General features: G+C 43.9%; 1 protein-coding gene across 1 annotated transcript; it reads right to left on the reverse strand.

Annotated features, from left to right (window-relative positions):
- Window positions 1-3: 3 nt before the first annotated feature.
- On the reverse strand, window positions 4-16,334 carry PPP2R3C (protein phosphatase 2 regulatory subunit B''gamma). Its single transcript, XM_032964770.2, has 13 exons — window positions 16,100-16,334; window positions 14,697-14,821; window positions 14,239-14,343; window positions 13,620-13,732; window positions 11,638-11,735; window positions 10,642-10,712; window positions 9,661-9,793; window positions 8,374-8,429; window positions 5,996-6,071; window positions 4,952-5,088; window positions 4,180-4,317; window positions 3,743-3,802; window positions 4-2,981 (listed from the first exon to the last, which is right to left on the reverse strand). Exons 1-13 carry the CDS (start codon window positions 16,158-16,160, stop codon window positions 2,790-2,792), a joined length of 1,365 nt encoding a protein of 454 aa, XP_032820661.1. The 5' UTR covers window positions 16,161-16,334; the 3' UTR covers window positions 4-2,789.
- Between the last annotated feature and the right edge of the window lie 7,630 nt (window positions 16,335-23,964).

Raw genomic sequence — 23,964 nt, forward strand, 5'->3', positions numbered from 1 at the left:
GTTTTTCAAAATTCTTATATAAGAGTATTTACTATACAATATGAAACTCAAAGCCATAGAACAGTTAAATGAGCAACATTACACTTTAAAAAATATGACATTCTGGCATTACAATATATACATATGTGAATCCACAAGGGAAGTGATTGAGTGTTTGTAACACAGCACTATGAACCCAGGGACCTGATTTACAATCCTAGTCACAATTTGCTTCGGTGATATATGAACAGGTCCTGGGCCCTGCCTCCACCAACTAAGGTGAAGTCAGGTCAAACAACCCCCATGATCGACAGTGTTCAGACCTTCATCCAACAGTGGCATAAAGGGCTGCACATTATTGATAGGCAAAGTCAGCAGCACTGAGAAAGAAACAAAATCGCCCATTATACAGTAATCATAATTACAATATTTAACATGGTTTATGTAAACCAAAATTAACAGTAATAAAACACAATGAGATGGAAAATCGACTTAGATGTCAAAGCAGAGGTGTCAAGGTAGATCATTAAGTGAAATGTCCCTTTATCGGCGGAGTATTGGCATGCGAATCTGAAATTGCTCTTTACGAGAGCGTGACAGTGGCTCACATCCCACCTGCCCGATGGAAGGTCCCCATGTGAAGGTTGCCAATTCCCCATCCACAGTCACCGCATCCACTGCCAAGTTCCTCAGCGATCTCCCCTCGACCCTTTACGTTTTCCTTTCACATCTCCCCAATTGGCCGGCTCATCGCGCCGCGGTGCAATCACAATATATGCCGATGACAATTATACCACAAACACATTCACCTCTGCTCAGGGTCCACTTAACCTTGCTGACTGCACCTCAAACTTACATCAGTGGTTCTGGAGGAACCTGCTATTAAATGCTGAAAAAACCCGCAGAACTTTTAAACACCAGGCAGCGGCTCATGACAGTGTCGCCACCTTAAAGTCGAATTGTTGCTGGCGTCACCCATAATTAGCCTCTCATATCACCTAAACATCCTTGGCGTTTCCTATAGTATGAACCAAGTTCATACAATAAAGGCATGCGACCATCATCTTGAGGCCCTATGGTACATCCACTCAATGTTGTCTACGCCTACAGCAAACACCGAGCTTGGAGAATCGTTGCCTCTCTGTAGGATTACTGCAATGCCATCCCAACTTTGTATATCGGGGAAAAAAGCACCTGAACGACTCAGACTTCAAAACAAACTGTCAGGTGTCATCCTTTGAGCAGGCACAGCCTTGTGGATATCATGGCTGTCCTAAATCTTTGCACAGACTCTGCATCAAATCATACGATTCAGTCCAGGATTGTCATCCTGTGCAACTGAGCACTCTTTCATGGTCTCCCTACCATTTCTCTCAACTCTCCTTGCTCCAATGACCACAGAACACGTGGCGGGATGTTAACTACCTCGCCTGGTATGCAGGTTGTGGGTTCATCCAGACCCTGATGCCTGTAGATTTGTAGTTTGCATGTTATCTTCGTAGCTGCGTGGATTTTTCTATGGGTCCTCCAAATTTATTAACATGCGTTTAGATTATTTGGCTGCAATAAATGTCCACGTGATAAGCCACTCCCCGTTGAGGTATCATGTGTGGCCAAGTCGCTTCTGAAAAAGAGCTATATAGCTCAGTTAATTGCTTTAACCTGCTCGTCGTCCCCAGCACTCGCACAGCCACAACAGTTATTTGGAAATATCTCCCGCTGTACATACGCAGTATCCAAGCGACAGATGATGGCTCACCTTGCATGGCTGTCACTTGTGCAGGCTAGTGTATGAGGAATCATGAGCCTTGGCTCCGCTTCTCTGAGCTTGCACAAATTTTGTACGCGATAGAAATTGTTTAGCATTAATATTAACGTGTGAAATAAGTGAATAGATTTCTGCTATGGGTAATCCAAACACATTTCCCAATAATTTTTCTCCTGTAAATAAACCATCAATTTGCCGCATGACGCTCAAGCACTACAATACATGTTTTCACGGTGGTGCTGTATAGCTCACCGATGTCTTTTTGGGGAAACCTGTGTTCCGTGGAGAGCTTCTTCAGGAACTGAATTCAGTTGAGTTCCTGAAGGAGCTCTTAGCTCGTGGAGCAAAATATCAGACAAAGCCAATCAACACGTGATACAACCTAAAAAGACATCCGAGAACAAGCAACACAGTTCACTCATTAAATAAGGATGCCACTCCAAATAAAATAGCTTTTATCTAGTACACAAGTAGCTCTGATGTATCTTGGCCTGTCCAACACCAGTTTGAAGCTTCGTTAATGAGAAAAAAAAACATATCTTAGAAACTCAGTCAAATACGCCACCAACGTATTCAAGTGACATCAATTTAAAAACATTGTGTGTCATAGTAACATCGCGCCAGTGAATTAATGATGCGCTTGACCAAGTGTAGAGTATTCTCTCTATCAAAGCTTTAAACACATGTTTGACAAACTGGAAAACACGGACGAGGGACGCTGCTACAAGAGACAATTAATTTGCGTTGTGGCTTCTTTTGTCACTTGCACTAGTAGTTCCCACCATTAAAACGCAACATATTAGGCACTCTTCAGACGTGAACATGATATAACATAGTATGATCAAATGTTTCTACGATCAATTTGATCAAAGCAAGGGTACATCATGTTACCGCATCTCAGCATAACTGTCGGAAGGAAGGGAAGCAGGGGGGACGGGGGGGGGGAGTATAGAGATGGAAGGCTCTGGTGAACGTGGGGGGAGGAGGGTATGGGGGATGGGGGGGGGGGCGTCTGGTGAATGAGTCCAGTAACGAGTGCAGGTCACGGATCGTCCAGGTCGGTGGTGGCAGGCTCGTTGCCATCGGTCACCAGCACCTCCCGGTTCTCGTAAGTCCAGAAGCCGTTGAGGTCGATGAGGATGCTCACCACCGTGTCGCCCTGGTTGCTGGAGATGAGGTCAGCCAAGGTTATATGGAGGGGGTCCTGCGGCTTCACCATGTCGAACACTTCATCCTGCAATGCAACATATCATCGTCATCGTTATACTCATCCTTGATCTACCAGCTGCCAGCATCACACAAACCTAGATGCTTTTGTCTCCCAAGTACTGATGTTGGTCTCACCATCAATAACTTATTTTAGACTGCGCTGAGCCCAGCCAGGTGGAGGCGAGGTTCTGATGTTGTTTGTCACTTATGTTGTGCAGCATAGCCAGGAATGCACACAAGTGACCTGGATTGTAAGAGTGTTTTAAACGCTGCAATATTACTTGAAATATAGACTGTTCCACACATGGTGGCCAATGCTTATAATCCGGCTCTTTGGAGGCAAGGGTTGTTGGATCAAATTTGATTTCTTCAAACTTCCAAAGCAATTGAAGTGAGTTGTGCAAGAGTCAGTAAAGGGATTGAAAACCCATCTCTGGATCTTTATGCGTGATCCTCTCATGAGTGGTGGTTTTCTCTGGGTACCCGTTATCTCCATACACACAACAGAAACACTCCTTAAAATGGAATTGGCCAAAAATACACAAGTCTGCTGGAAAAGATAAGAATTTCCTCAATATGACTTAATTATTAACACAAAGAAACATGCGTGATGTTGAATGCGCAATGCTGAGAAAACCCCAGAACAGGGGGATACACATGTTGAACAGGTAAACACAGCGTCAACTTGTTAACATTAAGAGCTCAGCACTCGTGCCGCGCAATTTCGTATCGTGGGAGATAATTTTATGGACACATGTCATTTACACAGCAACAAAAGGGCATCACCTTTACGTCTTGAAATGAGACGGGTTCCTGCCCGTGCGCCCGCATCTGGTCCTGGATGGCCTGGGACGGGAACAAACCACTAAGTCACACACGCACAGCGCAACTCAACACTGCCTTGTGCCATCTCGTACATCAATCGATGACCTTTTTTTCAATTAGGCGAGGGTCTATTTAGAAATGTCCCTGGTTGTCTTACGGGAGTGTGCCTATTAGGTTTATATTACACTAATGTCCTGAACAGTATCGCCATCACTTTATATAGAATTTTTTTTTAAATGTTCCAGGCACGCACACAAGCCCTTCCTCCACTCGCATAACTGTAATAATGGTAAAACACAGCAATGATTTTCACTCCAACAACATGTTTGAGTATCCATGAGTAAAAAAATGCACTTCCCAAAGTGGGCAACGGACACTTGCCACTACTCCCGGCTTACCCGGAAAAAGTAGTTGAGGGAAAAGACGTTGAGGTAGCCCTTGCTCTGAACATCAAGCAGCTTAAAGAAATACTGTAGGGCGGCGGGTTCCTTGCGGTTTTCCAAGGCCAGGACAAAATCCAAGTACGTCTTGTAGTCCTGCTCACATAAAGGAACACATTGAAAAGATTTACACTCAAAGATCCCCCGTATAGCCTTAACAGACTGTTGTGGCAAGTGCTTGTCAACAAGCATCTATGGTACAATTACAAGCGGGAGATGTAGCCAGAATCAAGCTCAGCTGCCTTTGTCTCCCCACTGCTCATTCACAGAGGTACTCATTGAAGACCAAGTAACCCTATCGGATGCTAGGCTCAGGACAGGCTCGTAGATCACTTTCCACTTGATGTTTTCTGTACTGCGAAGCAGCCACAGGTCACTGGGATCATAGCAGTGATGAACTACATATATGCACGTACACCACATACATCACAACCGCTGCCATTCAAAACTAAGTGATGGAGACGTCACCACAGCGCTCGTGTGGGGTTGGGTACAATTTGAGGAAATGTGTCGACTGCTCACTGGCAGGTCATGGGACAGACCTAGGTGTTAAGGGTTATCCGAGGTAACTGGCAAATACGCAAAATGCGCCCTCCACTGTGCCAAATTGCTGTATTTTAGTCGCCGGCGCTCTGTTGTGTTAACTGTCGCTGGAGAGCAGCTGCCTCTATGTGACCAGTACTGTCCCCCACTCGCACACACACCACACATTCCACTCTGGGCTAAGTACCATCTCTCCGTCGTAGGTGAGGCACTCCTGGAAGAGGCGGTCGAGGAAGATGCCTGTGAGTGTGCCCGTGCCATAGCGTGACAGCTCCTCCTTGCTCAGCATCCCATTGTGGTCCTTGTCCAGGTTGAGGTACTGCCCTGTCACACAGAGAGCACGAACGGCGGCGTATGAGAGAATGGTTGCAGTGCACGTCTTTACACAACGAGAAGCATTCATATTTTACAACCGAGTATACAGATCGTGCAGAGTAGGAGGAATCTTTGCGAGTCATCCCCATACACGATAACATCATTTTCTGGTGCGTAGATTTTCACGGTTGTGCTGTATAGCTCCCCGGTGTCTTATCAAGTTTTACTGCGTCCTGCTCGGCACAATGTTAGACATTTTCGCTCCCTAATGCGAGGAGCTTCCCAGGCCAAGTGCAAGGAGCTTCAGTTCCTGAAGAAGCTCCCAGGACATGCCAAAACATACTTGGGACAGCAACATGGTTTCAGTATAGCAAGTGGGTTGCAGCCAGGCTGTCTGTACAGAATCTTATTGACATCTCCATACACACGTGGGTTTCCCTCCTACTTGTGTAAAAATGTACAGATATGGGAAGGCGGCAACAACTTAAATCAGGACCCTCCCAAAAGTTGGTCTTTTAACTTGTGAACCTTTACTGTATCAGATAACGCTTCATCAATTCAAAAGTTAAAAAAGATTATTATACTGAGGATACACGCAGGGATTATCCATGTAAGAATCAATTACTTATATGATTCATGCCAATAACATGGCAATAGCAATTAGGCTAATTTAGTAATGGAGACTGTATTAATGAAACAGAACCAATGAGAAACAATGAGACAGCAAAAATAATTGGGAAAAAAATCTACAATTCGATCATAACTCCAAATAAAAACAATTCACCATATCACGTGAGGTTGAATTGTTGCATGCCTGGTAAACATGGGTAATGTATGTTGAACTTCTTTCGCACCGTACGTAGCCAACTGTGCTAATTATGATGAGTATACACGGGGGTTCTAGTGGCAAGCGCACCATAGACACGGAGGGCAGATGGTGCAGAGAACCAGTTGCAATCTTGACTCTCTTTGGATAGATCTTCATCCCTCAGCTGTTTACAAAAAAACAAAAAACACAGGCAAGATGAGACTGACAAATAATAATTTACAATCGCTAACACATGGAAATGTTTTCACGTGAGCATGTGTGGTTCAGACAGAATATAGGAAACATATAACTTGCATGTGCTCACACAGCAGCGGTTTATGTCACCCGACTTGTGTTGTACAATTAGCATAGTTCATGCTAAAAACAGAAATGTAATCTGATGAAGAGGTGTAACAGTTCAGATGGTGGTATCTTAGGTGGGAGTTAACTTAGCCCATCATAAAATAACAACTGTTATGGAGAGCAAAAGAGTGAATTCAAAAATGCTTAGCGTCTCCACCATAGCAACGTGGAATTGTCAGCACTAGCTTCTTGCCGACCACTCAGTGGGGCACTGCCCAGTCGAGTGTGGCGACACCTGTAAATGTGAACCTCTTTAATTATCAAGTAACAATATGCATGAATATGAATCAATAAAATATACATTTAAAAACATGAACAATGTTCATAGTAATGTAATTTTTGTTGTATTTTTATAACACCAAGAATATTTACACTCAAGAGTAATAAATATCCAAGTGCGTGAAAACAAGCCATCAGCCCAATGTTATGTGTTAAAGCTGCAGTTCACATTAGGCATGCACTTTAATGAAGCTCATTCCACTTTGTAATTGCAAAGCAATTTCCAGGCAATTATCCACAATTTCACTTCATTAAAACCAAGTGCTACCTCAATTTCCTTAAGTAAGATTTTATGGATCTATCCCTCCATTGATTCAAAAATGAGTGAAAGCATGCAGGTGCTCGCACTGACTCGCGTACGTTTACATCAACGCACATTTTAATGACATTAATTAATGTTTAAGGCATCATGTGCGGTGCCCTTTTGAAAAACAGAAATACACTCGGGCATTGCATTAATTCTTTTTAAACAATAATATGTGTATCGAATACAACTGCATTGTGCACGTACAGCCCTTGTGTCAATCCACTGCTGGATGAGGGCCTACCCTTGTGCGGTTTGTCAGGATTATTTGACATGTTCTGGTGTCCACCAGGTAGCCCACCGAGGACTATGGCAGCCTGTCTATGCACGGTGGTCCCCCACACGAGCAGTATACAGGCCCAGACATGCTCGGCTTGTGAGACAACCACATTAAGTGTACTCCAGGACATTTGGTCACAGGAGGTTCCAAATAGCATGGTTGGCTACTTCCAATGAGCACGGTTGGCTACGTACGGTGTTAAAGAAATTCAACTTACAAATGTATTTTCATCTTCGGAGGTGCGGGGGAAGGACAACAAACTAAACACTAAACATACATGCAATACATACCTTTAAATTCTAGATTTGAAGCTTTCGTGACTGCAAGGATCCATACTCTTTGGTTCTATTTGGTAAAGTCACGTAAAAGTATAAAACAACAAAAAATAAAAAATTCAAGCAAGTGAATTTTTTATTTTATTTTTTGTTTTTTATATTTTTACGAAACTTTACCGAATAAAACCAAAGAGTATATACCTTTAAATGTTTCAAACTAATAAAACAAAACAAACTACTGTACTAGTGTTTCTATTTTAAAGCCCTTGTCTTAATAAAAAGTGTATAATGGAACAATACAAACCTACATAAAGAAATGTACTTTGTTTATAACCAGGTGAGAGTCTATAAAGGTAACTGCAATGAACATTAAAATGTGTGCATAATTTAAATTGTTCTCAAAACGTTGTGAATGATTCGTGCATGCTAGATAGTTGCTTTTTGAGAATTTGGAGAAGTGCAACGTGTTCATCACGTAACCCACCACTGCATTTGTATGCTCACACAAGAGATACCCATTCCCTTCCTCTTCCCTCCCCTCGCCCCTCCACTCTGTCCCGTACCTCCCCTATAGCCCTCTCGTGACCCTCGTGTGCCCTCTGCTCCGGTCATTCATTCCTGGACCCTTGCATGCCCCTGCCATATAAATCACTCGGTTGTTGTTACCTCTTTTAAAACTATGTTAAGGCACTCTTATACATCTAAAATACAAGGTACGAACGCTAAACATCAAGCAACTCCCTATATCATCAAATCGATGACCAAACTCACACAGTTGTAATGTTTTGTCAATTGCTTTAAAAACGCCATAGGAAATAATGACAGATACAAACTGCAATTGATGGTCACGTATACACACTTACAGGGTCTAGAATTGGACAAGAGTGGGACCCTTCAGATAACATTTGAAACTATTTTCAAGCATTTGCCACGTGTGCTACTGCAATCAACCCAGGTGGATGCTACAACCCAGATGGAGACTCACCTCGAGCAGATCGTCCAAGAACCCGCACGCGAGAATGTCCTGGATCTTAATTCTACCTGCAAAAGGGGAAACACGAATACAGCAACTGCTAATACCACATGCATGCAGATAACATGCAAGCTATGTACACAAGGGATGGATTGTTTCTGCAAGGGTAGTTCAAGGTTAACCTGCAATTAAAGTTAAGATAATTTGAAAGTGAAATTAAGTAAATTAAATTTGCCCTATTACTCAAGGAATTCCCCTGCTGCACTTAAGCATTTGTCCCGCCAGTGTTGTAAGCGCTTATATTCAGTTGCGTAGAATTCATTAGGACATGGGCGCAGCTGTTTCAGAACATCTGCTCTCACATCCTCATCGCATTTACTGACTCGTGCCAATTTTTAAACCTTTTTTCACCATGAAACTGCTGCATGAGACACATATCACCAGACTAGAGGCTAGCCTGTAAATTTCAGCTGGTTTGACATTTACCTCCATCAGAAACGTCATCGTACAACTCTGTCCCACAGCACACAACTTTCTGTGTCGCCACAATATTACAAATACCCGGACTCCTTTGTGCAACTGTGGCATTCCTTCATACAGGAGTTGCCAGATGTTGTCACTATCAATACACATACTTGTACTAATTGTTCTTCCTTTAAGATTATTTAGAACAAAAAAAGTGTAGGTTAACACAATAATTATCCGAATATATTCATGATTGCCCAGGTATTTAATATCATTTATCCAGGGAATCCTCTTACTTTGCCATTTGACTAACTTTGCCATTTGTCTCATTGGATTTGGTTCCCCTTTCCCAAGAGTGGGAAAAGCACCCCCCCCCCGCCCCCACGAGTAATTCTGGCAGCCGGGGCTGGGGGTACAACCAACACAGCCCCTTTAGGTAAAATGTCTCAATCTCTGTACACAAGTATGAGGAGGGCAGCGAAAGGGATTGAGGACTGTCTCGACAACCGTAGGAATTCTTTTGGCTAAAATGGGCTTCAAACTCTTCAGAGTGGAATGTTGTCAGGCCCAATCTGTTACAGGTGCAGAAGGGGGGCGGAGGCAACTCGAGAAACAGTGCATAGCTGGAATCATCCAGAGAAAGATATCTAATCGTGAAAGCATAGGTTCTGTCAGATCATTTAACAATTAAGTGTTTATAGATTTAAATGAAATGATTTTCATTGCTGACATACCAACACACAGATTCCTTATGAGAGACAACACACGGTTGCGCATATATACACGACAAGGAAACACAAGCGGACGTTGAGGCACTTGGCCACGTCCCTCTACCTGTGCGCAGAGGATCAAGGAAGAAGAAGAATTTCCTGACTGCAGTGCATACGTAGAAGGAGTAAAATGATTTCTCAAGTCCGTCCAGCTGAGGCAGTGTGGGGATCAGTTCCAGGATGTAGTTTTCAAGGTCCTGCATGAGCCAGGAAGGGGCAAGGTAAGGACAGGCACAGCTTCCTCACAGTGCATTAACAGCTCAATGTCCCACACCTCCGATTAGTATGGTTGGCTAGATACGGTGCAAAAGAAGTTCAATATACATACATACAATTATTGTAATCACCAGTGAAGTTTAGTAAAACTGCACAACAGAGCAAAGACTGTAATTTCTGTTATTTTTGATAGAGTTGTCGCAATTTAATTATTTCATCAAAAAATGCAGCAAAAAATGCTTCCGATACAGACTTAAAAATGTATATCATATGAATGTTTAACATCGTGTTCATACCACAACTTTCATAAATAAAAACAGTCAATGTACCCTATGGTACACAGATTTTTCACACACTTTGCATACCACACTGAAATGGCTCATTAGCAAATTCAGCCAGGTTATGCATTCAACCATTGATGACACTCTCTTTCCATAAATCATGGCTCAACCATACGATAATAATAATGGTTTAACGCAAGACTGAAAACTAAACGAAGTGCATGAACCGATGAAGCAATGGAACACGTTTCTATAAAACTGTTTTTCGGCCATACTTCATCACGTAGGTCAGAGCGGGTTGGGCGGCTCCAGGACTGGTTCAGATATATCTCGCCAGTGATGTTAGTCATGGCTGGGAATCAAACCGGAGTTACGAGGTTAAAAGGATAGTGCACTAAGCAAAAGTTCCATGTGACCAGTGCCGCCCAGATAAGTTGACAGGACTGTCATACACTAATACAATGCCACAGTAGATATGACGACTGATATTTGAGTGGTGATATTTGTATCCGGTCACGACGACACGGCTGTGTAGTAGGCAGACGTACAGACTCTCGGAGGTAGCCCTGCCCAGCAACATCGTACAGGCTCAAGCCGATCCGGGTCTGGTGCAGCCAGACTGCACTCACAAACGGGAGAAGGGCGGCAACATCACGAGAAATCAGATCATGCAAGAGATAGCAGCAGAGTAATTAGGCAGATATCGACAGAAACAGAATGTTAATGCACACGACACAGTACCAGCTCAAATATCCGCATTTAATTCCTATGTACACGTAATTATATGTGGATGAATACACACTTATTTTAAAGTACTTTAATTATCGCGCGATTCCAAATGTTACAGTGGCGTCGAGTGATGAGAGCAGTGGATTAAACATGCTTGATAATGGTGATGTTTTAAGCAAAAAAACATATTTTTGGAATTATCTCATTCAGAAGAGTATCACACATGACACCTGAAAGATGACACCATAGAACTACTTATGGAATCACTTCACCAACTCTCTCTTAGCCAACATTGGACATGACTTCTTCATGCTCTGCACATAGTTGTTAGATGTACATTCATTGGAATATGCCAATACTTTGCCCACTGTGTCACAAGACGTCTTCAGTTGGGTCTTGCATTGGGATATTTGACAATTACCATTAACGAGCATTTGCTGTCTGGAAGCTGGAATACCTGGAGAAAATCCACGGACAAGAGGGTAACAAGCAACAATGGTAACTCCAAACCCCACCTGGCAAGCCGTAGTAGTTACCCATCCAAGTTCTTGGCCAGGCTCAACCCGGAATTCTGAGTTCAGTTCCCAGCCATGGCAAAAAGCAGTGGCGAATGAGCTGAACTGATCCTCGGTCATCGCCCACCAATCCACTTCCCCAACCTGCATTGACCAACGTGATCAAACATGATCATACTACCCTGTGACCGACATGATGTGTAGAGTCCTTCAACTGGAAGTGGAATTGACATACGCCCATAAATTATTATTTAAAGCATGGCCATGTGGTGGTGGTGGTGGTGACGATAGGAGACCCACCTTTGCGCATCACATAGTTGAAGAACTGCATGATGGAGATTCTGCCGTAGGGGTCACGATCCAACAGCTTGGCGAACACTTTGGCTGAGAAGAACTGTCTGTGGACATGACACAATATCGCCATTAAACGCTCAGTGGTTTGAGAAACTACACAGTATATATAGTAGCAATACATGCCTATGACCAAATCACTTAAAATGTGCCCAATATTGTTAACTCTCGGAAGCTAAGCATGGTGACCACCATGTAAAGAACAAGCAGGATCTTATTGGACTTTGAGATTACATGGTGAGCAGCTGAGAGAACCACAGCAAAATCCATTGTTCAGTACTTCGATGCTTCCACATCCATGCCCCCCATATTCACCAACCCACACTGACCAGCATGCTAAAGTATGATCAATTAACCACCACAAGGGTTTATACCATCCTGACCTTCATTACTAATATGAATGTCATCAGCATGCTTATCACAAACATGTTGCAATCATCAAAAGTCAGTGGTTCACTGTTTAAATGAGCATTGGGTGTTGCTCATCTCTGTTTAACACGTGGGCTTTCGCGACCAATATCATCCGTAATAGAGTTTTTTTGGGTTAGATCGCGTAAGTATATAAAAGTGTCATTAAAACCGTTCGGATAGCGACCGCCTTAGTGCTGCGTGGAAGCGAATCATCAAATAATACAATATTTTAATGCATTCCTATGAAGGGCAGCATACTTCAATAGAGATTACCATTGGTACGGCTATTTTAATACACACAATGTACAGGAAGGACAAGATCAAAGGGCTCGCATAATGAACATGCGTAATGTACGTTGACTCAGTAATCCCCCCCCCCCCACGTGGCACAAGAGCGCAGAAGCATGCTCACCACATCTACCCCTCTATTTAAGGAACGAAACAAGTGGACTTCTCCACAAATCTGGCTGTCGCCTGATGAAGCTAGTTGTAATTACTGGCGAAACATTGTACTCAGATTGTAAATGTTGTGGCTTGGCTCTCCAACACACACCGGTGTGCTGTACTAGTGACGAATTGGCACGTTCTGTTTACGTGACAAACCTTACCAATTGGCTGTATCGGGTGGTGGCGGGTTTTAACGACACTTTTATATATTTACGCAATCTAACCCAAAAAACCTCTATTATGGTTGCTCATCTCCTTTGGCAGACCTGAGCCAGTGGAGAAAATTTATTATTCCTTTGGTAGTAGGTCAATATGTACGGGCAATGATTTTGACTCCCTCCAAAACATGACCTATTTTAGTAACCCCAGAGGGATGATAGGCTGATTGGTCCAGTGAGTGGCATTGTAACTCATGAAGAGGTCTGCCTTAATTTGTTTGAAACGAGTTTAATATCTTAATTAATGGTTAAAAAAAATACTTTAAGGTTACTTTCTGTCTCCTGCGATGTCTCTGCAGTGACAATACATTAAAAAGCACAGCAGCCATGCAGTCTCTGGTCAATTCACCAGAGCCTGTCCAAATCATGTAGGAATGTCTTTGTAATTAACAAGGCATCAAAATCATGCCAGACAGGCTGTGACACACAACCTTGGTCTGTATCTTCAATATAACAGCTCATTGTATTTTTGGTTGCATCTTTCTTTAAAGAAAATAGGCACGTGTATGCATTGTCTTTATAAATACACTCCAGACTGACCTATGGGCTATTACTAGGGGCAGATATTAGGGGCAGATCATGGTTCACCCTAAACCACATCCGCAGATATCCGATGCATTAATGGAAACTTAAAAACTCTCCAGTGTGCGACTGGGGTCATCCAGAACAGACTGTACAACACATAACGACGCAATGTCCCGATCCACAAATACGAAGGAGACATCACAGGGATACACTCCACTACTCCTGGTGCGGTTATCTGGCTTGACCACCTGAATGTGAAATTAGAGTTGTTGCTCTGCATCTACATCAGCCGTACGAAAGAAGAAGGGGCAGATAGGGTGGCCTACTGACTTGCACTTCATGCCAGCATTCTCTCCGACTTTCAGGAAGCTCTCGTAGTTGATCATCTGCTCCTCACCGATCATGGGCGGCGTCTGGTGCTTATCCAGGAGGAACCACAGGTTCTGTGCAGAGCAACAAGTGTTAATCACGCCCACGCTCGTTTACACCAGGGAGTTTTGTGTGTGTGCACGCACTTCACTCCAACTTTTAAGATATATACGTGACAGACAGTTTATTGTTATACATTCATGCATTATACCATTAATAATAAAACATTAGGCAAAATAAACGACAGTGATCATCCAACATTGACATTCATCAGCTATGAAGAAGCGTTCGTTACAAATGATAATGTATTACAACCCCACCAGTGTCGCTGCTATTGTTTTCGGATCCACTGCCGGTGGTGTAACTAGGGCTTAAACTCAGCATGACCTGTTCAGGTCCATGACATGTAAAACTATTTACCCAACCGGCACACTACATCCAGTATACCTCCCACGATAGCTGTGGCTAATAGTCACGTGCCTATTCCAGGCTACCATCGACCCAGAAAACGTTGTGACAAATTGAGCCTAATGTTGTAACAAGGGACACGTGTGTACGTCCGTGCTCGTACGCCCGTCACCTGTAACTCCTCGTTGTCGAGAAGCTCGCGGCTCTTGCGCTGCAAGAAGACGGCGCGCGATTCCTCCCGCAGCTTCTGTAGCAGCAGCTCATCCTCACCGGGCAGCTGCCGCATGAAATCACACGAGCGGCAAGGTAGGACAGGATAAGCAACGCCCAAGTTCAGAGCAGAACGTGGCAAGATAGTGCTATAGATGTAAAAGGAAGAGGAGATTGTGATTTGCGTGGAATATGCATACAGTAGGTCAGTAAACTACCCAGAAGACAATCAGTGAGAAGTTAAGCTGCTGAGGTAGTACGGATTCTATTTTGCATGTATGTTGCTCTATGCCTCTGCAACCATTCCCGTTCTGCTGCACTGATGCCTACTCTATTGAGGGCGATATTGGCACGAAAAATAAAGATTTATTAGCAACGTTGGAATGAGCAAGGAATGCCAGGAAATGACTGTCTGCCCACCCGGTAGTAGAAGCGAGGGATGGCCTTCAGCGTTTTGTCCTCCCTCTTGGTTCCCTTCCAGTCGGTGTAGAACTTCTGAAAGAGCTCGTTCTCCTCATCCTTCATCTCCTGCTCCGAGCGCCACACTGAAGCCACAAAAGCAAGGTCAGTGTCAGCGTTCGCGCACCATCAAAGCAAGACACATCAAGTGTCAACACAATGCGTTAAAACATTAATACCTATACTTCTCTGCAGGATGCAAATAGAGCCTGCAGAATCATACCAACAGAGATGTTACATATACCTGTAACCCACGACAACAAAATGCTGATTTGTAACCCATAATTAGGACAACGAAATAGAATAGATAGAATTGTTACATCTCAAACGCATATCGTTATTCCACATTAATGGAAAACATTCACTCTATTGCACATTAGTACTTTTATCTAATCAGGTTTCAAGTTCGAGACACGATCGGCCATTCATCCATCCGTGGTCATTAAAATCGGTTATCACTTGATGGGAAGTCATACGTAGTAGCCTTATTTACGGGACTTCCCCCTGCCATATGAATGTCGAATTTCCACCACTCCATAAGACTTGACGTTGATGATCAATACGACTATAACAATGCCAGATTAGAAACCATAACAATACTATGTATTTCAACTCAAATTTAATTTTGAGAGTAAGCTAGAGTGCTTCGGAAAAACTCAAGTGTTATGAAAAGCAACATGGCAATGTGCCTACAATTCTTTTTTTCTTCAAATTAGTTGCTTTACCTGTTATAAAGTAAACGCTTTATAAGCGTGGACAATTTCAAGCAACACAGGACATTGAAAAGTGCGCAAAGAAGCGTAGACGTGTTAACGAGACGAGCGTCTCATGGGAGGTGCAGAGCGAAGGACGCGAGCGGGGCTTGGGCCGGGAGAGAAGTGGCGAGAGGGGATTGTGTGGGGGTCAGGACGAGCGGAAGGGATGGGAGCGAAGACGCCGAGTGTGGAGTGTGGAGAGGAGCGAGCGAGCGAGCGGGGCTTGGGCCGGGAGAGAAGTGGCGAGAGGGGATTGTGTGGGGGTCAGGACGAGCGGAAGGGATGGGAGCGAAGACGCCGAGTGTGGAGTGTGGAGAGGAGCGAGCGAGCGAGCGGGGCTTGGGCCGGGAGAGAAGTGGCGAGAGGGGATTGTGTGGGGGTCAGGACGAGCGGAAGGGATGGGAGCGAAGACGCCGAGACGGACACGTCCACGAAGGAGACGGAGCGATGGCATCAGCTCGTGCGCAGCTGTTCTATGGTACTGTTACGTCGCAGGGCCGTGCGAGAAGTGGCGGTGGCTTAGCGCGGCAGCAAGGCCTCGCCGTCCAGCAGTGGATCGATCACGGCCGATGGCGAGTAGCATACAGGGCCTAGTCTACGAGGCCTCACCGTGTTTAGAGGCAGCCAACCGGTCCTTTAGCAGCTGTTTCCAGTCCATAGTCGCAGACATTAGCACCGTTTCAGTAAACTATATGTATTTTAAAGTAATCTTTCCGTCGCAAGGTTTACTCAAGTGTTGATATTAAATAGTTTAAATATTACTCGCTTGCCGACGCGAGCCGCCTCAGACTGTGTTGCCAACGGCACTTTCCTCTTCGCGATGACGTCACGATGACGTTGGACCACAGCGCGCGCGAGAGTTGGGGGTGACTCGCTGTGAAAACTAGGGCATGTGTCAGATTGTAATAATTAGTAATCGAATAATTAATAACTACTTAATTATACACGAAATAATAATATAGTGGTGCTGCGTTGGCAGTGGTGCATAAGCACGATAAAAATAAACTCAATGAGTTCGTCAATAACATTGTGTGGTTTTCAATATAATAGGCGACGTTTCGGGCAATGTCCCTCCATCATAGCACGTTTAGACGCCAGAAAGGGGCGAGCGGTGGCTCGGAAATGTTATCTACCTCGCCTGGTATACAGGAGGTCGTGGGTTCAATCCCGACCTTGACGCCTGCAAATTTGGAGTTTGCATGTTATCCCCGTAGTCGCGTGGATTTTTTATTCGGGTGTTCCGGTTTTTCCCTCCACATTTAGAAACGTGCGTTTAGAGTATTTGGCAGCTCTACATTTCCAAGCGATAAGCCACTTCGTTGAGCTGTCATTTATGGCCAGGTAGCTTCTGAAAAATAACTATATAGCTCAGTGGGCCTTACCTGGTAAATGAAAAAGATAGTTGAGAGTTTTTTTTAATAGTTTATATGTAGAGTCGATAGCAATCTGGCGGTCGTCTGATGATGCTTATTGTAATCACATGCGAAACGTCGTACTCAGATTGTTAATGTTGTGGATTTACTCTCCAACACACCGGTGTGCTGTACTCGTAACGAATTGGCACGTTTTGTTTACGTGGCAAAACTTACTAGTTGGCTGTGTCGGGTGGTGGTGGGTTTAACGACACATTTATATTTATGCGATCTAACCCAAAAAAATCTTGACTTAAAGCTTTCGTGACTGCAGGAATTCATATTCTTTGGGTCTTTTTGTAAAGTCACGTAGAACAAATTTTTTTTTACAAAAAACTACGACGTTTCGATTGAAAAGTCGTAGTTTTTTTGTAAATGTTTTTGTTCTACGTGACTTAACCGAAAGACCCAAAGAATACTAAAAAAATATATTATGGATAGCAAAAGTTGAGAGACTGCACTTTTTATACAACGCGTCCTGATTAGCACTACAAATCTTTATAGCTGATGAACAGCTGAAAATTTGCATATGAATAGTTAATTACCTGTTATCCATAAAATATGTATGACGAATAAGCTAATTTGTATTAGAAGTAAAATGTTCTCGCTGGGCTGATGTTGGCGATTATCATGCTGCTGACGATGACGTTTACACCAGGTGGTGGCAGCAGACTCAAACCTGCCCTGCTGCTGTTGGCACCACGTGTCACTTGACTCTGTGCTCAAGGCTGAGATCTCACACAGAATAGAGCCATCCCCATCATCATCATCACCATCAAGCATGGTCTATCCACTGCTAGATGCAGGCTTCCCCACACTGTTGCCAGAATACAGTACAGTAACTACGTCGTAGTACCGCTTGCCCTTGCGATTTGTCAGTTACCTCCCTTACTATGCTTGCCTTTAGTTGTCCATTTCTATGTATGGCTTATTTCAAATCATTAATGTGTCAAGGATGCATTCGTAAGTACACACACAGTGATCCATAGCACAAAAATAAAGCAGTCATCCTATGGAGAGACTGACCACCACCATGAGAACGTGGAATTTCCACCAGTGGCCACACAAACTCATTTGAGCATCGCTTAGATTAAAACAAATATATATTTTATGCAAGCGTGACCAAAAATTGTACCATCAGAATTGGTTAATCCACTGGTGGATGAAGACACCACTATCTCTCACTATCCTGCGATGCAACAATCCACCTACCACTTATATACAAGCTGATTTCATCGCTCCATATCCGTGGCGAATGCCCTCTCGGATGTGAAGAAGTGGCAGGAAGGCTGCTACTTCTTTATTATTCTTGACAAGCCTCCATCATCCCTTAATTCCAGGTGTCCTGCCCAAGCCCACTCCTCGTCTTAGCCGTTGGAATGATGTGCTGAGGCTGGGTATCTTCTCCAGTGATTAATTAAAAGGACATTTCTGCAACAACAAAAGAGGTTTCTTTTCTGTTGTCCATCAAGACATTCTTAGCGCGAAAAAAAAGACTAAGCTCCCCCGTATAACCTTAACAGACTGTTGGGGCAAGTGCTGTTCGCGAGCACCTATAAAGGCCAACACGGCACACGAGGGGGTGGGTGGCCAGTACAACGCCTGGCCAGCTTTGTCTCCCTTGTGGCGATGTTTACACATCACATCAGGTACTCATTTGAGGCTGCGTCGATCTGGGGGAGGGCCTTAACCGGTTCAGATCATCGTCACTGGTGTTGGTCATGAGCAAGAATCGAACTCGAGTCGCCGTGTTTGTAACGCTGTGTGCTAACCACTGCGCCACCGCTCCCCACTAGCACAAACATCACACACACAAGTAGTGATACATTCTGGCAGTCAAACAATAACCGCACCACCACCAACAAAACGACATTGATCGCAAAAGCTGTCTGAAAATCTAACAATGGTGAAGGAGACCACGGGACTCCTGTGAGCAGCCAATGGAGTCACTCTCCGTTGTTTCACCCACGCATCGGCATGTGAACTTGACAAATAAAGAAGACTTGTCTCGAACGAACAAACAGCGTGCACAGCTAACCCATGTCGAGAGGTGTAATGGCTAGGTACATTCAGCTGAGATGGCCGTGCCCAATAAAAAAATAGCACGACACACATTGTTCTCAATATTATTTTATTCAAAAATAATCCTCGTGTAGAGCTCGACTAAAGCGGGGAAGACAATGAGTCCAAATCATATTTGAGGGTTGCCTTTGAAGTAATTCACTCCCAGAAGGCTCTGTACGCCTGATGAAATGAAATATATCTATATAATTATGTGGCGGGAGAGATATGTAAAGATGTGTTTTGTTACTTTTTTGGTCTACACATCTCCCCCAATCGGTCGCCTCATTGGCAGCCACGGCGGTTACTATCACACCTCTGACGGTCACACTGATTTATACACCACACGAACCTCCTCCACTCCGGGTCTGCTAAACCTTGCTGATTGTACCTCCTCAACCTTACAACTCTGGTGTTGGTCAAATCATTCCTCCTATTGAACCCCCAACAATTTGTGACCCTTTCTCGAGGCACCAGGCAGCGGCTCATCACGGTGGCACTGGCTCAATGTTTCCTCATCGCTGGCTCCACCATTAGTCTCTCAAATAATCTACTGGACAGTTGTGAAAAATAGCTTTTTGCATTGGGCATCTCGAGGGGTTAATATTGCCCTACTGTTCCACGCTGACCTCACGATGTATGCATGGCACTGGGTCAGAAACTCAATGGAGGTGATCAGCGTTTGCTTTAGTTTGCAGGTCAAGTCAATTTGTTCTGGGTTAACACGTGGCGCATTTTTGGCACAAATCTGCCACCCAAAGCGCCATCACATCGTTACACACATAAACATACAATAAACAATTCTACACATGCGTTTAAATAATTAAGTTTAAAACATATTGTGGCTGTGAATTCGTGTTGTACAGGCCTTTGTAAATCCACTGCTGCATGAAGGGCTGCGTAAGCAGCATCTGGCACGGGGTTTGTTGGCAATCCGTCACCACGATGGTCATGACGAGTTGCTCCAGGCGAGCTCAGCGGTAGAGTGAGCAGCTTGTAATTGGAAAGTTTCGAGTTCAAATCCGGGTTGCGGGTTGACTCAACACATCATCCTTACGTGGTTGATAAAATAGGCTACCACTTTGGGTGGAAGACAAGAGCGGTTGTATTAAGAATACTCACGTATTAAATTAAGGGGCAACGAAGAAGTCTATCACCAAACTTGGATCCCTTTCACGGCTTCTCCTGCAGTGGCCATTGGTTTTTAAGCTCGTCCATTCGGGCATTTAGGCACCCCCACCCATCCCCTTCTCCCCCCCTCCCTGCCCTTCCCCGAGGGCAGCGTTCTTCACTGCAAGGCCCGCGGGCCACTCACGGCCCCTGGTGGCCTTGAGTGCGGCTCCTTGTGTGCGGCCCCTGACAATACGCAACGAGTGAAAACACCCCCCCCCCCCCCCATCATCGGGCTGCTGTCAACCCCCAATGGTTTCAAATGTGTAGCGGCCCTCACACTGATGATGTCTTATCGGAGAAAGTGTCCCCTCTCTGAACATTAGTGAAGAACACTTGCCTAGAGGGTTATCCGAGTCAAGGAAGTTAACATCAGGTATGTAGAGTGTATTGTAACACACAGATAGGTTCAAAATATAAATCGTTGGTAATAGTAATTGTACTTTGCATTGTGGCTATCCTGGTGTCAATTTCCATGCATGCCCTCCGTGTGTAACTGAATCGTTTGTTCAATAAAATACTTTTGGAAAAAATAATAATACTCCCACATGTCATAGGAATGTGGAATTTCCACCACCGGCTCAAGGGTGTAAACAGGAGATGAGCACCGATGCCTCAATGCTTTTTAGAGCAGGAAGGCAATCCCTTCTGTGTTTAAAGGTGGGCAGACCCAGGTCCAGTTAAGATATTTTCACTCCCCACTGATATTAGCCATAGCCAGGAATTTAACTCAGATAGCTGGGTTGGCAGCACTGCACCACTGCTCTTCATCAACCCTCCCGTTCATTCACTCGATAGTCCTCGGCACCTTCCCTCCTTTCCTCTGTCCAATGCCCTTGTACGTACTGGATGTGAATGAGGCCCCTTCGCTGATGGAATGCGCCACTTTATATAGCGAGCTGCCCCGGGCTTAGTAACAACAGGAGACCTGGTGCAACCTGTCCCTTAATTGGTGATAATTTAATTTTCACCATTATGTTCCTGTACCTTAGTTGTAAGCAGTTTTCGAAAATAAATGAATTTATAAGCAAAGCAATAACCTACAACGATATTGAAATGAAAGCAGAGCAATGCTTCAATATTTCAAACGCCCTTGCACAAAGTTTACTCCCTCTTCTAAACTGAAAATAAAGTGGTCATTTATTTTAATGAAATAAATACAGTATTTAGTCATACAACGCTGTAAACAAAATGTAACGTACGTAATGGTGTGGAAATACAACGAATTATATAACCATTTCCGCATGGCTGTTTATTAGCTTACAACAATTCCGTTAGCTTACCTCACGAGCTAAGTAAAATGCTGCTGTATGTTTTATCATCATCATTATCTCTGCATTAATGGATAGCCATCACCATCCCTCAGTTTTTACGATGTAGCAGGACGTTTACCACCCGCACAGGAGCTGATATCGTCACGCCGTATCCCTTGTGGAGATCCCCCCCCCGTCTCTCTCTCAGGCGCATTCCCCGAGAGAGCCAGAATCCCTTCTAGCGACGTGTCCTGCCCAAGCCCCCGACTTGTCTGAACGTTCAGTAACGTTGTCTCTGAGTACGTTAGCAGTGGGGTTTTTTTGTTTCCTCGGTGCCATTCCACGCGGGCAACTCTCCACGCTTCTTTGCACAATTTTTAACTCTTGGTTATGTTATTGTCTTTGTGAATCTCCACGTTCCTCAACCAAGTAAGAGCAAGGCATACGCAAAATGATGCAAACCGTTCTTAAGTAGGCACAGCATTGGCATGTTGCTTTTCATGATCAAGTTTTGCATAAAAAAATATGAAAATATGATATCGTCTGCCTCTTAATTTCACAATTGTAATCCTGGTTCGCCTTCAATAACTGCCTCAGGTAGACACTGTACTCTGATGCTTTTTTTACCATTTGTGTCCTTGCGATATATATTTAATTGTATTTAATACTTGTCCATGTCTTTCTTTGGTTATTAATTATCTTGAGCCAATGTTTGGAGGCTCTTATACAATGTTTAAAAAAAAAATCATAACAGAGTGACGCTCACAACAACGAGTGGAGCGCCGGGCGGATAAGTTGGCAGAGTATGGAGAACAGATTAGGGTCAGTCATCTTAGTCAGTCAACCCATGGCACCTGGGTCTGTCCCGTGACATCCTGCCAGCAGGCGTTCGACACTTCACGTGGCACTTTTGCAAGATGAAACTGAGCAAAACAGTCACGGTGGCACAACTGCCACCAATTGGTTTAACTGCAAGTAGATTTACAGAAATGATCCTAGAAAATAATTTGTCAGGAATACTTTTATTTTTTTATGTGGAGAGATAGATATATGTAGGAGACATTGTCTGCTTATCTATATTGCTAAATAACTAAGGCCTATTGCGTACGATGTACCAGGCTCCGCTAATTAACACGCGGATATCTTATATTCTTGGTTCTTTTGGTAAAGTCACGTAGAAGGGAAACAATAAAATAATACAAATATAAAACAATACAATTCTGTTGAAATGCCCTTTATCAGGGAGGCCACGCTCTGGTTCGCGGCGCCGGTCGAAGAGACGCAGCGAAATATCTTTCATACTTTTCAATGCAAATTTAAATGAAACTCGAAGAGGAAGAAAACATCTGCGGAAGCAAAATAGTGGCCACTCGCCTCAGGCACCTAAGCCAGACATGAGGACGTGCTCCCGTAGAGCTCCCGCAGATGTCTCAATTAAAAACTCCACAGACAGCCAGCACGAGTGAACCTGCCACACGATTCACCACGTGTATCTTTAAAATTGTCAAAAAAAAATATCTGAATACGTATTTTGAATCTGAAGCTCATTCCTAGTGGTAGCATATACGTACAATACAACAATATATTTTTTGATGCACTGCCCTCTGATCCCTTTCACGTAGACCCGCAGTAGCAGCAGCAGCCTATAGCAACCTGTTTGTCCATGGATCATGGTGGTGGCCCTCATGATAGCATTATCCAGGCTCAACCATGCGTAGCATCTGTGAAGAGATCGGACTCACTACGAGTGATTTGGTGTCAGCATCAGAATCAGAGAATTTATCTATACAGGAGGAATTCGATGAGCTATAAAGGTATTTTTCACAAATGTCCAGTAGGGGCGGGTCAGAATGTTACAACAACAAACATTACAACAAAACACGATAGGAGTGTAAATTATTGGAAAGGTAAACACTTAAAAAATATACAAATAATGCACCGCCATGTTGTTAACTTCAAATACTGTAGTGCCTTTCAAGTGAAGAGAAAAAAATAATCGTAATTATACCATGTGCTGTTTGTCTAGGTGGATTGTGAGTAATGGAATAATTATGATTTAATAAACAGGGGGAGGCGTCTATTTTATTGCCAAAATTAAATCCAGTGAAGTGACACTTAATTCCATTAACCAATGGGCCTTCTGGAACAATGTGATCCAGAAATATTTGTTCAGGCAAGGGAAACCCGAGCTGGTCCACCGAGTCTCATCAGCAGGGTTGTAGCTTTGCAAAAAACAAACGGTGATCCAGTCAACCTAGCAGGCCGATACGCTTCGATGTTACGTTACGTTGGAGACAACCCCGTTCTTTAGTTGTTCTTCAAAAATAAATATATTCGTTCGGAAAAAAAGGATTTATTGATGTGAACGCAGAGAAACGGCCCAATTGTGTGCCTGGCTTGCCCAGTTTGCTCCTTCAAGCGTGGCGCATTTGAATTGCTCTGCCTCTGGTAATGGTCAGCCGTGTTGACCCCCTCTCTCGCAAAGCCTTTTGCTTCGCTTTGCTGTTTTTTTAATCCTCCCGCTGTCCAAGGGATATTTAACGACACAGACCGAGCACACAGGAGGAAGCTGCAAACG

The sequence above is a fragment of the Petromyzon marinus genome, chromosome 33, assembly GCF_048934315.1.
Source record: "Petromyzon marinus isolate PM22_M1 ecotype Great Lakes invasive population chromosome 33, UKy_Petmar_22M1.pri1.0, whole genome shotgun sequence".
Classification (NCBI taxonomy): domain Eukaryota; kingdom Metazoa; phylum Chordata; class Hyperoartia; order Petromyzontiformes; family Petromyzontidae; genus Petromyzon; species Petromyzon marinus.

What these genes read in the sequence shown, in the direction of transcription:
- PPP2R3C (XM_032964770.2), bottom strand. Translation starts at nt 16,160, where the DNA reads ATGTCTGCGACTATGGACTGGAAACAGCTGCTAAAGGACCGGTTGGCT. An exon ending in TCGACAACGAGGAGTTACAG is followed by an intron (nt 13,733 to 14,238) that starts GTGACGGGCGTA and finishes TGCTCTGCACAG; the next exon opens with AACCTGTGGTTCCTCCTGGA. An exon ending in TCACCTACGACGGAGAGATG is followed by an intron (nt 4,318 to 4,951) that starts GTACTTAGCCCA and finishes TTATGTGAGCAG; the next exon opens with GACTACAAGACGTACTTGGA.